Below are 16,393 nucleotides of genomic sequence, written 5' to 3'. Positions count from 1 at the left end.
GAATTATTTATTTGTCCATGTTCAGGTAATTGTCTGCATTTCTGATAATGTTCTGAGCAGGCCTTTTTGCAAAAAGGTGAAAACACTTTTGTAACCCGAAATTTGTTCAGAAATGCAAATATTTAAGGTGAACATTAAGTGGTTGATATTTAGTTTGAGACAAGAGAAAACGATTTAAAGAATATACAGTTATTGTTCAGCGATGTTCATTTTGACATGTGTGCAGCTCTTCAGTCAGAGGCCAGAGTGACATGTTAAACTCATCGTATCGGCGCTTTGAATCATTTTGGTGTGGTTGTCTTCATTCTGTGGTTGTTCAGGGAGATGGTGACGCGGACTCTTTACACCGCGCGCAGTTGAAAAGAGCAAGATTACTCTTAAAGGGGGATGAGGGGGGGAGGGGGGCAGAGACATCAGTGTGATGTACAATCCCGCTGAATATTATCAGACCATTTTGGACCCGCACAGACCACATCCCTTTGATGAGAAGATCAGGCCTATCTGACATAAAATGACAGTCAAAGCGCTCTTTGAAAAATGATGTCTGATTACAGAGAAGCAGACGAATAAACACTTGGATCAGTGACATGTGACATGTGGGAGTGTGTGCTGTACATCAACCCTATCATCATTATGTAGTATTTAGACTGCAGTGGCATACATCTAATTACTAATTTACTTTATTTATGTAATGAAGCACAATGAGAAAAAGTGAGAAACGTGTGTAAGTACAACTATTTCCTTTGTGAAAAGAGTAAAAAGGCAGCGTGGAATGAAGTGCAGATTGTATCGCTCTGCATGAGTCAGATTATGCCACCTTTAAATTGAAATAATCTACACAGAAATACTAAATGTACTGTACAAAAACCTCCATATGTCCATACAGAGGGACACAGTTAAGAGCCCTAAACACATCATCACATTGTCCTCCGTTCATTGGCTAAATTTTGATCAGGCATCAAAGTTTCTGATAGGCTGCTGCAACGGCGGAGAGTTGTTGCTGTTGCTAGGATCCTGTTGCTAGGACGGTTGCCATCTAAGAGGCTCAGCAGGAAACATGTAATGAATCATGGATGGTTGATTTTTCTCCAAGCACCCTAATCTGTGATGCAGATGAGCCCACAGCTCGCCTCCCCCGTCTCCACCCTCCTCTTCTCAAACGCACCCCCCCCCCCCCCACCCCAACCTCTGGATGGGTTCATTAAAAAAAAAAGAAACAAAAAATCAAGTTTAGATTTCAAGAGCTGGCATTTCAAATGATCCTGAGGTTGCTATAGAGGGGGGGGGGGTGTGGAATACTGATAGCAATTCTCATGCTAAAACGTGGAGGTCAAAGGTAATTTCCCCTCTTTCCTCCTGAAAGGGGAGATAAGTGCAAACCACAGCTGATATTTAAACTACAATTCACTGACTACCACCAAGTTATTTTTTATTCTGCAAACAATAAAAAGCTAACAGCTCTCTGTGCAACTATATAAGAAGTGATAACTGAAAACTAGCGTGTGTTTCTTTACAAAGCTGTTATTATGCCACACTATGTTCTGCCTTTTGAAACTCACGAAGAAGCCTCATTATGATTCACCAAAGGTCATCCATCCCGCTTTCAAAGTGCCGCCGTGACTTAACAATCGCCGTGGGCATTTTTAATATCACGCTATTACACTCTGCCATACAGGCCGCTGCTTAGTGGAGAAACCGGGGAGGGCACCGCAACCCCCAGATGAACCATAGCGGGCATGATTTATTTATTCCTGTCCTGTAAAAACAGTGCAGCTGTTTCGTATGGAGCTGCAAAACAGTTAAGCCGTTCACACAAAACACTTCCCGTATAGACGGCGAACATTATCCACAGAGGGAGAGACGGCGTAAGAAAGGGGTGATTACAGACAACGTTGGCCTGCTGCTGTCAGTGGTGCGTTCCCAGAGTGACTTCGTGTGCTGTTTGCCACTGTGGGCCTTCCTTCCTACAAGAGGAACATTCCCCCCGCTACCGGACTTCAGTCCTTCCATCGAGGTGGTGATTTTCACTCCTCCTTTTAGTTCACATTTCGCGTCTTCTTTACGGCTTTTTTCACATATTTCCATTCTTCTCAACAAACGCCCTTCCGTGTGCTTCCCGGTGAAACAAATGATTTGAAAACAAACAAATCCTCACCTCTCCTTATGTTCCATACGTGGCTCTCTGATTAACCCTCCTCCCTTCGCGCAAACGTGCATCCCTCGGCAGCCTCTCCGTTCGCCTGCCCTTCTGCCCTCATCTCTCCCACTTGCACGTCACTAAACGGATCCTTTTCGGATCTGGTTGTATACGTGACGCTGATGCCTTCCGACACATTTGTTCACCGTCTCTTTATCATTAATAATTATGCAAAGAAGCTGCGTTCTCAGCCGAGCAAAAGAAACCAATCTTAGTATGCAAATGGCTGAGGTCCCCGTGGAGTGCGGGCGATTAGATGTGTGTTGATAAACTCACTTATGATGAGTGACAGGCCGCGGGATTGAAGGTGCGCTGGTCAGCCGCCACCGCAGACAAGGGGTGAAAACGACCCCCCCCCCCCACCCCCAACCCCCTGCCAAATGCCAGGGTATCCCCAGATGCATGATGGGAAAGGGGATGAAACAGTGTAAAATGTCATTGTGGCCGCTGTGAGCCCATTAATAACCAGAGAGAAGGAAGCGAAGGGGGGTAATGTGAAGAGATTTGCTCTGTGATTGAAGGCTTTGCCTTTTCTATTCAGCCCGATGTTTGCTCCGGGGCTGCAATGTGCTGCTAGCATCCCAAAAATAATCAACTTTCACTGGACTCCACCATAAATCCCATTCAGGATACAACATCCAGTTTTACATATGACCCTGTGGTTCTGCAACTGGACTGGGCTTCACCAGCTTTGCTCATTTTCCTTTAAGCTTGTGTGGTATCGTTAGCATTTCTATTGGTTCTCAACGTGGCGACGGCTGAGCGGCAAAAGGTGCGTGTTATTTTTTTTTTACCTGTGTGATACCTGGAGGATGGGTGCTAGGAACCGCAACAAGGTCCTAGTATATTCCCGTCCACACAACGCGATATTAAAGGATCAGGTTCGACATTCCATAATTGTACCTTTAAATGTAGCGCAGTTAGCTACCTCAGTTTAGCTAGCTAGCTAACAGAACTAACTGTTTCTAGGCTGTTTCTTGGGTGTAATATTTGGTGACAACTAATCTACATCTAAATAGGAAGTTATGTAATGAAACCCTTTTCAAGTAATAACAATTCAATTTCAGTTAATTATTTTTTTCTTTTTCAACACTTGACAATTTGACAGATATTTGGTGCACCCAGCTTCCCGAGAATGAATAATGCTTAATAATCATTTTCTTTTCTTTTTTCTCTTTTGTATGGTCCTTTGTAGGTAAAAAGTGAAGCAAATGTTACCAGAGGAGGCTTAATAGAAGTGAAAAAAACTCTTTTGGTGGTTTGTTGAAAGATAAGTGACTGGTGGTTTTATCTTGGCTATGCTAACTTACTATGCTAACGTTCAACCACATGGTGGGAGTCCACATCTCAAACCATTGAACGCACAAGTGTACACAATGATTCAGGCAAGATCAATTTCCCCAGGATCCCGCGTTTTTGGCAAACAGAGAAAGAGAATTGAGAGTCCAGTCGGGAGTGCCAAGTTTTAAAGCTTGTTTGTTTCTTGAGAAGATCAAAAGGTATCAAGATCTTGGACGGATATGACAGGCCGCTGCAATCTGCTCTCCATTCGTTCCCAACAACACCGGCGGAGAAAAACAAGTCCTTTCTCTGAGAAAATCCTGGATAGCATCCCAGACAGTTTTTTCCAACAAGGATCTCCCAACCCCTCCGTGGGGAAAGGGCGTGTTTGTCAGCACGCTGTGGGTTGTCATTCAAATGATCTGCAAATGCTTTTTCCAGGAGTGCAAAAACCTGAAGGCACCTCACGGACTCCAAAAGTTTAGTAATTGCCTTTTTTTGTTTCCTATGGACTAGGCAATTGTTTTTCAAGCAACCACGTGGTTTGATTATAACAAAGTTCTCCCATAATAATTTAATGGGACATGGTTTGATAAGAAAAATCAATTGTTTTTTTAACTGATCCACGGGGGGATATTATGAGGCTATTAGACCAACCAATTTATAACAGCGCTCCGCTTGAAGTCCAGGACTTTTCTGCAACAAACTGAATGTTGATACAGCAGCACCTTTTGTTTTCAAAGTTGGAAGTTGGTGGAAATGGGAGCGATGGATTGAAGATGAACGTCTCGATGTTGTTTGCTCTTTTATTCGCAGAAAAATATTAAATGAAGACGAGGTATAGCTTTATAGAACTGATCGAATTATGCTCTGCAAGGGACTTTGTTCTAATGAAGATTGTAAAAATGAATAGCATTTTGCATTTTGCTATACTTATTGTATATCTCCTTTTTTTTTTTTTAAATCAGCTGAGCTGCTTCTTTGCCCCCCCCCCCCCCTCGTTGGGAGTCGCCGCTCTGATGAAACGCAGTGAGTTATCCCACAAATGTTCCTGTAAGACTTGCTTGAACTTTGAAGTGTGTCAGAAGGACCGAGAGCCAACATTCATTACAATAAACCACAGAGACATCATCAAAGAGCGGGCTGGAGCCGCAGGACCCGCTGAGGTCCGGGGCTGCAAAGCCCCCGCCCCCCCCCCCCCCCCCCCTCGACGTCCTTGGCCCTGACTGAGAGACCTGCGCTGGGTTTTAATCTGCTTGTTTCAGGAGTGAATGATTCATCGGCTTTGAGACGGCTCCACTTCCAAAGTCTCCCCCTCGCGAGATGGGTTTCCTCATTTCACGCCTGTGACTTTTCACTTTTTGTGTTGCGCCCGCGGTTTCTCCTGATTTTAAGGCCTTTTCTCATTGGCGGGAGAAATCTAGTCTCCGTGGTGGCAGGAAGGCTGGCGAGGGTTTTTCTTCTCGTGGCACTTTTCATCCTTTACAGTCGTTTACAGCGCTGTGATATGTGCCAGCACCTCTTAAACAACACAGGCGAGATGTGCTGATTTCGACGGATCTCACTGCAAAATTAAAAATCACTTTGGGTTAAACCAAGCAGCCAAAGAGGGAATACACAGCGTCTAATTTTGTGACTTTTTCAGAACGCATTAATCCTCCCAAATGGGAGCCGACAGGATACCACATGGTATCGTAGCACGCTGAGATACCTCAGGAAGCAATTACCGTCGATACATTTTCTAATAAACTTGTACCCATCAGATGATAAGCAATTAAACACGCGTAATTATGGTTTCCATACAGTCGTTTCTAAGCTGATTAGGTCGGTGTGCTTTACAACCTCAATGGGAGAATATTAATAGAGCTTTGGTTTGGTGGTGGTAGTTGGCTCGTTGGCAGATCACATGCAAATGAGGCTTCAGGAAGTGCGCGAAGCCTCATTCTCAGCTATTAGAACTGTCAGGGGAGGGAGGGACATGTCAACGGGGCAGGGCACGCGCACACATGCAATATGTGCATTCACACACACACACACAATGTTGAAAGGTAGGAAACTATATGTTCTTTATATACACGTTTGCAGCTCTCTATTCTCCGGTTTCAAAATCATCCGATTCTACACTACTAAAGCCCCATTTATAAAGGGTTAATTAGTCAGCTTTATCAGTGGCTAATTAATCATTTAATACAGCTTCATACAGCAGTTCTAAACCTTTGATGAAACATTTTGATCATATTCTGTTCCTCTCAAGCATCACATGTGATCTTTGGCTCATCACTTGATAATTCATGGAGGACATTTTAGTATTATTTGATGATCTACTACTTAAAGAGGAGAGCCATTACTCTTTATTATAGAGTAATGTTTCTTACTCCTAGTCGGTGATGGGATGAGTCAGAATAGGTAAAACCTAACCATAGACCTTCTTTTAATGCATTTTAATATGCTCATAGCACATTGTGATGATTTTTAAAGCACATACAAATATTCAGAATACTGCACAATAACACACTGTAATGCAAAATAGACATACTCGTAATGTTTCAAGATTATAGTGTATTTTATGGAACTAAAAGATTCTAATGGGTTTCCACTCTATTAACTATAATACATAATGAGCCTTGTAAAACTTATTATGAAATACTTTATCATTGTTGCTATGATTATTGTTTAACATGTCTTTATAAATAACAATGCAGTGCAATGGGCAGATATATATATCAAATGTATGTACTGTAAGCATCGGCATCATAAAAAGTGGTATTGAAGTTAAATCCTTCTGTAAATATTGATGTAATTGGACTTTTTGAGTCACCTTCTCTTCTCAGTATACACGACTGAATTCCTTTCAAATCCCAACCACTTTCTCCTCAGAAGCAAATATTTCATCCATACAAACCTGCGAGTCTCTCCCAGGTACAAACCTTCAGGCAGCGTTATCCATCTTCTCTTTGTGACTTCCGTAGGGCTACCACTCGATCAAATGTCATGCACTGTGAGAGCAGCCTTCTGGCTGTGTGTGTGTGTGTTTATCTGAAATAATAGCAACTACGTACACATCAAATCAGTATAATCTGTTCTGATTTATTATCAATCTGGATATTACTTTTCACACAAAATATATAGTTCTCATTGAGGCTCTCGGTATACATTTCAGATAGTACTATTTAGGTATTCATCATTTATTGATTGTACATAGAGGGGTTAATCTTTCATGTGGCACAAAATACTACAATGAACCCGTGATGGAGGGACAAAAATATGAGTAACAATTCCAATACAACTTCTGCTTACATATACAGTACATCCTATTATTACTATCTCTACACTACATGAACCACCTCAATTGGTATTTTGGTATCACACTATTAACAGATATCTTGTTATGTAATGTTTAAAATGTTTGCAGCGAGGAATAGAAAACACCTGATATGTTAAGAATACATCAAGGATCATGACCTGCGGGTCAGCTGAGAGACCCAAAATACACACACACACACCCACACACACACACACACACACACGCTTCAACAGGTGATGCACGTGATGCTGGGTCTATGGTGGGTTGATTCAGATCACAGAGGAGAAGAAACATGTAAGGAGTCTATTCACAAAACGCTGTATGCGTCTAATACATCGATTCATTTAGGGGACATAATCTGTACAATATTAGGCAGGAACTTCATTTACTTTACATTTTATTACTCAAGCAGAACTACAGTTGAGAGCGTCGATGATGATGATTAGTCAATAGGCAAAAAATATGTACATCGGCAACCATTTGGATATTAATCCATCTTTTAGGCAGAACTGTCAAATATTCTCTGCTTTCTCGTTCTCAAAAGCAAAAAGTTAGTGTCTTAAAGCTGTAGGTCAGATATAAGAAGCAAATTTCGACAAAGCATTGAAAAAATTGGTATTTTAATCGATCATTAAAGTGATGGTTTTTCCGTTTTTTTCATTTTCAAAGCGTGTGGCTCAGTTCCCCCAACGGCAGAGAGCTTATTTTGGAACAAAAACCCACTTGACATCACGTAAACAGCCCGTCAATGGCGCTTGAACGGTACGTCCAGGAACAACATCACTCTCATAGAGGACCGGAGGGGGGGGGGGGCTCACAGCAGGGGGGGGGCGATCCAGGTCAGGCCCCGCTGGTCTGACACGGCTCCCAGATCGACGGTCCAGGTTTTTGTGAATATAGATCGAGGTGAGACATCTGGCACAACATTCAAAAGCATACGGTATATATATATATATATATATATAAAGAGAGAGAGAGAGAGGGAGAGAGAGAGAGAGGTGCAGAGGAGGAGGAAGACAGGAACGCAGCGAAGGAGAAGGGGGGGGGCAGAGACAGACGTCATCCTCCAGTGGGCAGAGGGGAACCGGCACTCGGCGGGCGAGGAGGAGTCGGCGGATGCGATGCCTTCACTGAGGAAGTGCTTTCAGGATGGCGTTCACCTCCTCAGCCACGGCTGTCAGCGCAAACTCAAACTGCTCCTGAGGAGGAAGAGGAGGAGGAGGAGGAGGAGGAGGAGGGAAGGGGGGAAAGTTTGAGTGCTGCGGACAAGTGTGGAATGCCGTCTCGCGATGATTGGCGTCCTCCCTCCCGCCCTCTCTCTCCCTCTCTCTCCCTCCTGACCTTGACCCCTGGATGCGTTTGGCCACAGGCCGGAGGTGAAGGTGAAGGTGGAGCCGCCCTGCGGGAGGAGCACGCTGCACCCGGGCATCGATCCGGCCAGTGTGTCTTGAAAATAAAGCTTTTGAGTCACGCTGTCTCTCAGCTCTGTGTGTGTGTGTGCATTTATTTCTGAATCCCACTCACGGGTTTCCCCTGAGGAGCACAGAAGAGGGGGGGGGGCGCGATTGATGTTCGCCCTGTGGACCTAGTGGTGTTTTTTCTTCTTCTTCATATTCCTCTCCTCTCCCCGGGCTGGAGGCCACGGGGTCCTCTCACAGAGAAAAGGGTACGTAGGAGTTTGGAAGCAGCGGCCTTTAGATGCCTTCATCGCACACACCCCCCCCCCCCCCACGGGGGGGCTAAATCGATACGCAGGAGTCACTGGTGGCCGCGCCTTGTGGAGATTATCTGGAGTGATTAGGTGTTCTATTTTTATGTGTCTTCTGATGTTGTGATAGGAAAAGAAAAAGCTACATCAGTCTGTTCACGTTTTTTTGTTGCCGCAGTCGAATCCCTCGGGTGGATTTTAAACTTCTCCGTGGAGAGAAGATACCTTCTGAGTGAGGTTTGTGCGTGCGATGCTGTTCCTGTTCACACCACTGGGGGGAGGTCAACCTCTGTTTGACGGATCAGACGCCGGCTGTAATTACTGCACGTTGATGTCTTTCAAAAGTAAGTAACCAGAATTTTTTTTTAGTAAATAAATGTTCTCTATTTCTCTATATTTGTTGCAGAGTTTTATCCAGAACTAAAGCGGCAACATCTCTAGCAGAAAACAAGACATAACGTCCTGTCGGATGCTACATTTCATACCTCATTACGATCTGATTTCTGTGTCGACCCAGCATGGAACCGCAAAGTGGAATCAGCGATATTCCAATATAATTTCAGTCGTCAGAAAAGAAAATGAGAGAGTGTTTGAAATGCTTTTCTGCGCTGAAGGCAGCGGGGGCTGTGAAAGCAACATTTATGAACCCCGGAGTCTGTTAGCTAGCAGCTACGATGAGTATTATCACCCACTGCGGCATGAGGATTGCCTTTTTATTATTATTATTATTGTTATTGTTATCCCGTCCAATTACAAGAGAGAAAAAAAGACTTCCTAACTAATAGGTGCATTAGTGGATGAAAGGAAATGCTGTGCACACTCCCTAAACTGGGTGTGATATAAACTGCTGACACTAATGAATTTACAGAAGCAGAATTTTAATAGATTAAATATTTACTACTGGTAAAATGTTTTAAGATTGAAAATATAATTATATATTGTGTTTTATATATAGTGTCAGTCATTTTTCAATCAAACAACATCAGTTAGTCTTAGCTTTTGCAGTTTTTCTCTGTATATGATGAAAAAAATGAATATTTGATTATGATTAAATACATAAGACATTTGAAGACACCACAATGAGACCTGAAAAAAGAGTGGTGTCTCTTTTTGAAAGATTTGAATAATCGCAACCCTACTTAACACGTCTATTTAATTACCTTTTAGATTCGTTTAACAATTTACATCATCTTACATGACTGATTCATTTAACAGTTTCGGAAGGATTCATAATGTATTGTTAAGAGAAAACCTTAAAAATGTGTCAGTTCCCAACGTGAGTCTGCAACAGAAGAGCTTTGTGTCTTGTGATAAATGTGCACCGGTGAGTTATTATCTTCCAAGACAATGTTTGTCTAATCCGGCGGCAGTTATCAATTACCGCATCATTCCCCCTGATCCGTGTGCACAGCACGTAGGAAAAAAAACCCGCCAGTTTGAATGACTGCGACCCCTCCCCTCCCTCCCTGCTCCCGTCTCACCCCCCCCCCCCCCCCCCCCACCACCACCAGCCCCACCTCTCTAAAACTCAAAGCCGGGGGAACCTTACCTTTGTCTGGACCATGCCGGCTCTCTGGTCTCTCAAGTGCTCCAGGGTAGCGGCAATATCAATCTCTTTAGCACCTGCAACAGACCGAAAATTGGACCGAGTTCAAAGCAGCCGAGTAATCCAGCTCACATCTGTCAATCTCTCTTTATGCCGGGCTCCCTTTGGAACGGCGCGGCAATTGAAAATTATTACATTCATCCTCGGAAAAGGCTTGGACCAGAGCCACACGGTGTTTCTCAATAAAATATGCAAGGGGAGATTTTTTTTGGGGGGGGGGGGGGGGGGGGGAGATGCGCGCAATAATACATTTCAAAAGCGTTACGCGCTGGCTCCTCGGTGGGAATCTTGTTCAAAAATTGTTTTGAATTATGTGCAGCTATGAAGTCTGCTGAGAGCTTTCTGATAGGCCAATATCTAAGTGTGTGTGTGGGTGTGTGTGTGTGTTTGCATATATTTCAAAATCTACAAATGCTAATTAAACGATTTATTGCCTTTGCAGCAGCGATACTGATGATTAACCTACACAACAGTTGCTCGCCTTCAACTGTGATCAACTGCTGTTGAGCCAAGTCGAGTTTTGGCTTTGAAAGTATGTGACGTTCATCTGGCATCTTATTCTACGTTTACATTCATGGATTTAAAGCATCACGCGAGGGCTCATCTGAGAAGAAAAAACGGGCGAACGCTCAAGATGTTTTTGAAGGTGAGGCAGAGAAAGGAAGCAAAGGAGACGGAGTGCGAGGGAAAATGTGAGTGGTGAGTGAGTCAGAGACTCTTAAAAAAAAAAAAAGAAAAAAATAAAGAAAGAGGGCTATGGTTCAGCTGGACTTAGTGCTCAAAGTCCTCCAGTACTCCAACAAGACTTTCATGTCTCAGAAGGGCCGAATTCCCAAGTTAAGCTGAAGAGGGGCTCTTCCACCAAAGGAGAAAGCTTTGGAGGGCGAGATTATTTTCATTTATACATTCGATCCTAAAGCGGGAAACAAAGGGCTAAAAAGAGACCCGGTGGCACCTTTGATCACCCCGGACAACCAGAGCCAGACCAACCAGATCCGGTTGTTTCAGTCTCATTACTGTTTTGTGAGTGAAGGGGATGCAACCGTCTTAACTAACTAGCTTCGGTGGGCTGCGATAGCAGGGGGGGGGGGGAGGGCCGTGCATAGGGCGGGGGGGCGGTAAGGGCAGAGGTCAAAGTTCGAAGGGCAAAGGGCAGAGGGCAGGCTGAGCCATGGAGCGCTTTACGGTGGGCAGCCTTTAGAAGAACACAGCTCCAGTGCAACAATAGATGTCCGTATCTAAATATCAAAGAATGTGTATATGCAATAACAAAAGAGCACAAGAACCTAAAATATAGAATCAAATCAAACCATTCCTTTCAGGGAGCTTTTCTGCTCTACAGGCCTACGATGATGCCAAGTTACTGTGATTTGTGACCAATTCCCGACCATCGTGCTTGACTTTTTTTTGACTACACGGGTCACTTTAAGCTGAAAAAGCCCAAAATAAAAAAGCAGGTGCATGTCCGGTTTTGTTTTGGTTTATTTAAACATCCTGGAGATCTCATACAGTTTAGTTTGAGCCTTTGTTCCCATTAAATATTAAATACTCATTTTAACCAGTGAAGCAAGGATTACAAATTCCACGCATGCGCTATATCTAAATTAATGTTGCAGTTGCGACGCAGGTCAATATGGCGTGACGGTAGCTTAAATAGATAATTGCTCATGTGGTTAAAGGTTTCTCTTTTCCCCCCCCCCCTCCTTTTTCCCTTTGTTCAAGTCTCTCCACTCCCTCCACGCCTGCCTCTGTCTTCACTGCCTCTCCACGCCTCAGGAAAGTCACCCTCTAATGCATCCCCGAGACCCTCTCCGGAAAAAATGAGAGGCTTCGGCGTTGCCAAGGCAACACTTCCAACGCAAGCAGAAAGAGTGAAAAGGAAGCCATTGATCGTTACCTTTAGCCATCCTATTGAGGACCATGTCAATCAGGATGTAAGTCCCGCTCCTGCCAGCTCCATCACTGCAGAGAGAGAGAGAGAGAGAGATTAAGGTGGCAGAGTGGAGCGTTAATCTCAGAGTGTTTGTCTTATAAGTAAGCAAATTGCTCATTTACATCTGCGTCTGCTGAGAGCCTGCAGAGTCCATTTAAACCCAACTCAGTCCACGCACACACACTGCTCCATCTGCTCAAAGCCTGATACCGCGCATACAATTGGAAACATACATCAAATAATAAGCCTTAATGTAAGAGGTCTGAATATTTGATGTTTCCGATAAATGTGCCCATGTTAAAACCCTTTGCACACGAGTGCATGTGTGGTCTTGAGACCTGCCCGGCTACTGGGGAGAGGGGAATGGTTTCTGAGGCACACCGGGGGGGGACAAAGGCTTTTTTTTTTTTTTTTTAAATGAATGCAACTCAGGAGCAGAGGAGAGGTTGAGGGGCCAGGGGCGGTTCGAGAACAGCTTTTGGAGAGGCTTGCTTTTCCATTACTCCAGAGATAGTCTTATGAAAAGCCTCCCTTTGTGCCCGCCGGCCATTCAGCGGCTCTGCATGTTAATTGCAAACAAGGCGTGCACATCTCACTAATAAAGGCAAGGCCAATAAAACAGGAGAGCAGCCTGAGCACCGCTGCTTCATTAATCCACTGCTAGACACTCAGTCCTTACAGCTCCCTCAGAGGGCGAGTAGGCCGAGCCCCCCCCCCCTCCTACGCATGACTTAACAGGATGTGACTATTAAAAGTGGTCAGATACCTGGTGTTTAACACAAAAACCAATCAAGGCCAGTTACCCAGCCAAGAGTGGAAATGGAGGGTTCTCTGGTCGGGTGTCTTTGCACCACACAGCCGATGGAATGGACAACGCCAGCTCCGGTGGACCCAGATAGAGTAAATGGACTGAGAGGGTTTAAAATAAACTGCCTCCCCCCCCCCTCTCCCTCCCTTCAACACACAATCACCATCCCAATTCTGCAGGGTCAGCCCCTGTAACACAGTTCAAATAGTTATACTTGCCTGCAGTGAACAATAATTGGGCAAGATCGACCCCGGTAGCACTTGTTAACCTTTCTGGAATGAAAAACAAGAGAGAATTGCATGTTATCTTGAGTTTGGCAGCAAAGTTGTCTTAAGTAAAATGCTCTCCGAAAACCTAGGTTGACGATTACTGAATAATAACAACATTAAAATTACAGTGACGCATGACTCTGCTCGTATGGTCTGACTGAAATCAATGACAGCGACTACCAAAAGAGCAAAAACGAGATCCCGAAGGGATGCACCCTCCTGTCAATCAATCAATCACCTCCATTCGAGGACAGAGAAACATAATCAGCGTCGCACCGAGTGGATGAATTGAGCAGCATTAGTGTGACGTGTGGGTGATGGATGGAGTGGTGTGATGTTGTGATTGCCGAACCGCCGACGCATTAACCCCAGCCAATTATGAACGTTAGACACCACCAGAGGCACGCGGTGAAGCCCAGCGAGCCTTCCCCCCCCCCCCTCAACCCCGCTGTTGCCATGGCAACTGACTACACAGAGCGCTGCCGCGTCGTTGCATTTCCCTCGTTTTTCGCCGGGCCCCCCAAAAATGACAAATCAGCGTTTGAATGACTCGTAGTGTCGGAAGTCTGATGTTTGATGTTCTTCTTAAATATCACCAATACGACAAACATCAATCATCAGAGAAATTTAAACAAAAACAGAAAAATAACACTAAGCAAACACATAAGGAATGTGTTGAAGCTTATTGTTATGTATATAATTTAACCTCAGTTTTTTTTCTTTTTAGTGGAGTGGTACTTTACAAACTACAACTGTGAACTACATGTTCCATGTGTACTTGCATCTCAACGATGCCATTTAGAGGATTACTTTTTTTCCCTCCAGGGTTCCAATCTTGTTTTGCGGGAGGAAATCTTTCAATTTTTTTTGTAATTTGCATTCATTTTTGCTTGTAGATCGAATGCATATCTTTTACATATACTGTGTATACATAAATACACATATATATTCATATTTATATATGAATATATATGTATATATATCTCAATACAATCTAAATATGTCCTTTGTTGAAGCGCATACAGAGATGGTTGGAGTTCCCATGCAAGCAAGGAAGGAGCAGTGAGCAGAGAAGAGGGGAGTCAGGAGTGAGAGAAAGACAGTTTGTGCACAGGCCTGGCTGAGGAGACACAGTTTCCAATGATCACTTTTGTGACTATGCAACTGGGCTCATATTACTAGCTGCAACATCACAAAAATGACACTGGCAACCGCAAAATACCAAGTTGGCCGAAACCGTGAAAACCGTTCGATCTGAGACCTCTGAATCACAGAGAGATTTGTTTTCCCAATATCCCACATGGAATTAAATCTAGGCGAAAACTAAAACAGGTACGTATATATATTCTAACACAACTAAAGTCTGCACAACATTATCATAAAATAAATATAACTGACTGCAAGCTACACCGGATTTAACTTTAAGAACCCGCCCCAAAAAAAATCCCCAAAGTGACTGTCAGGAAAAGACGACATGATAACGCTGCACAAATCCTCCTTTCAGTTCATCTGCATTACAAACCAGAGACATCCTTCCATCCTCAAATCAGATGCATCTTTTCTCATTTGGAGGGCTCCTTCTATCCCTGTGGGATCTCCCAGAGGAGCCATTGCTGCTCCTCTGCCAGAACGCATTATATGGAGAACAGAGTGAGGTTATTCAGTCACTAGCTTTACCCCCTCTCCCGTGTTTTTAGTGAGACAGCTCTCATTTAATTGGGTGTTTGAATTAGATGTTTTTTTTTTTTTTTTCTTTCTTTTCTTCCCAAGCCAAGCCAGGCAGTGCAGGGCTGTTAATTTGCTGCATCACATGTGCTGGAGGGAGGTGAGGGAAATAGGCCCAGGATGAAAGGGATAGAACAGAAACACAGTCCTTATTAGAACCACCATTCTCTCGGACACCGGAAGGCACAGGGGGGGTGTGTGGGGGGCAAAAGGGAGGCGGGCCAGAAAGGCCCCGAACAGAATACAGAATACAAGGCAAGGCGATTAAGAACAAGCAACCTGGATAAAGGGCAGTTGGAAACGGTGGAAATGCGGATCCCGCACTGCGTGGTGTACCTGCGGAAGTCCAAGAGGGTCCTGGCCGAGTTGGGGATCCCGCGGTCCATCCAGGACAGGAAGTGGAACTGCGTGACGGTGCGGGTCTCGTTGGTCTGCAGGTTCTTCAGGTAGAAGCTCCGCACCAGGAAATCTTCGCACCAGATGTGCTCCGACACCAAGTTGACCTACGTTTTGGGGGGGAGGGGGAAGAAAAAGGGCCGCGGGATCTCAGCGCACGCAAACGAAATGTAGCGACGTGACAATGAATAGTGTGAGGAGCGACTTTTCTCCGCTCGACGTCTTGGCGGGACGCACCTCGTAGACGTGGTAGACGTCGGATCCTTCGTCGGGCCAGTAGGGGTGACACTGCTTCACGCCGTTCTCAGACAGCGGGGTCAGCATGACGACCACGACGCAACCGCTCTCCCACACCATCTGCAGGGGACACAACAAGCCCTTCGTACTCATCGGAGCTGAACCGTGGCGCCCCCCCCCCCTCCGGGACGGCATGTGGCACATACATTAGCGACGGCACCTTTGTGTTGGAGGGGAATTGATTTCTTAAATCTTGGGATCCAGGAAGTATGAATAAATGAATGAAATGCTGTGTGGAGCAGCAGAGGGGTCGAGTCATGAGTGAGATCACGACGTCGGCCTGAGCCGCTGCTCCATTTCGTCATGCCACGATCTAATGTGTCCTTTCGGAAGAAAAAAAATACAGGCCCACGGCGGCCATCGGGATAATGAGGAGGAAACACGGGATTTCATGACTGCCATAAAAACCCCAATGGCCTCAACGAGGCACTAATCACAAGCGTCTGTGATCCAGCCTGGTGGACACATTACGCGCCAACTGTGCCAACTGGATGTGATGAGATTAGGCAAGGTGGTGATGTTGGGGTAAAATGAACCATTTAGTCTGGTAATATTCAGCAAGTATTTGTAAGGTAATAAAAAAACATACATCTAATTAGCAGGATATGTGTAGAAGAAAGCAGGCTACGAATAAAGTCCTGAACATGAGCAAAGTTGCAGCCATGTGAAGTGGCATCGGCTTCGTTTCCTGCAGTGAATTCGGAGGAGAAACGAGTAGCGAGAGAGCAAGGTACCAAGTTCAGGTAATGTGGAGGGATGAGGATGGGAGGATTAGAGCAGAGCCTGGTTTCAGCAAAGCGCTGCCTGAGGCCGGCATGGATTAGATAGGACGCAGCAAAAAGATTCGCCTCCTGCATGGTCCATTTGCA

The 16,393-nt window shown here is 44.7% G+C and overlaps 1 protein-coding gene across 1 annotated transcript in view; it reads right to left on the bottom strand.

Moving 5' to 3' along the window:
* Positions 1 to 6,545: 6,545 nt before the first annotated feature.
* The window catches only part of ptprn2 (protein tyrosine phosphatase receptor type N2), a 99,022-nt gene continuing 89,174 nt past the window's right edge, over positions 6,546 to 16,393 (bottom strand). Inside the window, 6 exon segments of the mRNA XM_062559239.1 lie at positions 6,546 to 7,981; positions 10,040 to 10,113; positions 11,994 to 12,058; positions 13,056 to 13,109; positions 15,168 to 15,334; positions 15,465 to 15,584. Of these exon segments, the coding sequence (XP_062415223.1) occupies positions 7,910 to 7,981; positions 10,040 to 10,113; positions 11,994 to 12,058; positions 13,056 to 13,109; positions 15,168 to 15,334; positions 15,465 to 15,584 (552 nt within the window). The 3' untranslated portion in view covers positions 6,546 to 7,909.

This window comes from Pungitius pungitius, chromosome 19 (assembly GCF_949316345.1).
Source record: "Pungitius pungitius chromosome 19, fPunPun2.1, whole genome shotgun sequence".
Classification (NCBI taxonomy): domain Eukaryota; kingdom Metazoa; phylum Chordata; class Actinopteri; order Perciformes; family Gasterosteidae; genus Pungitius; species Pungitius pungitius.
The sequence above is the reverse complement of the archived record's forward strand: the minus strand, read 5'-3'. Positions and strand labels throughout refer to the sequence as shown.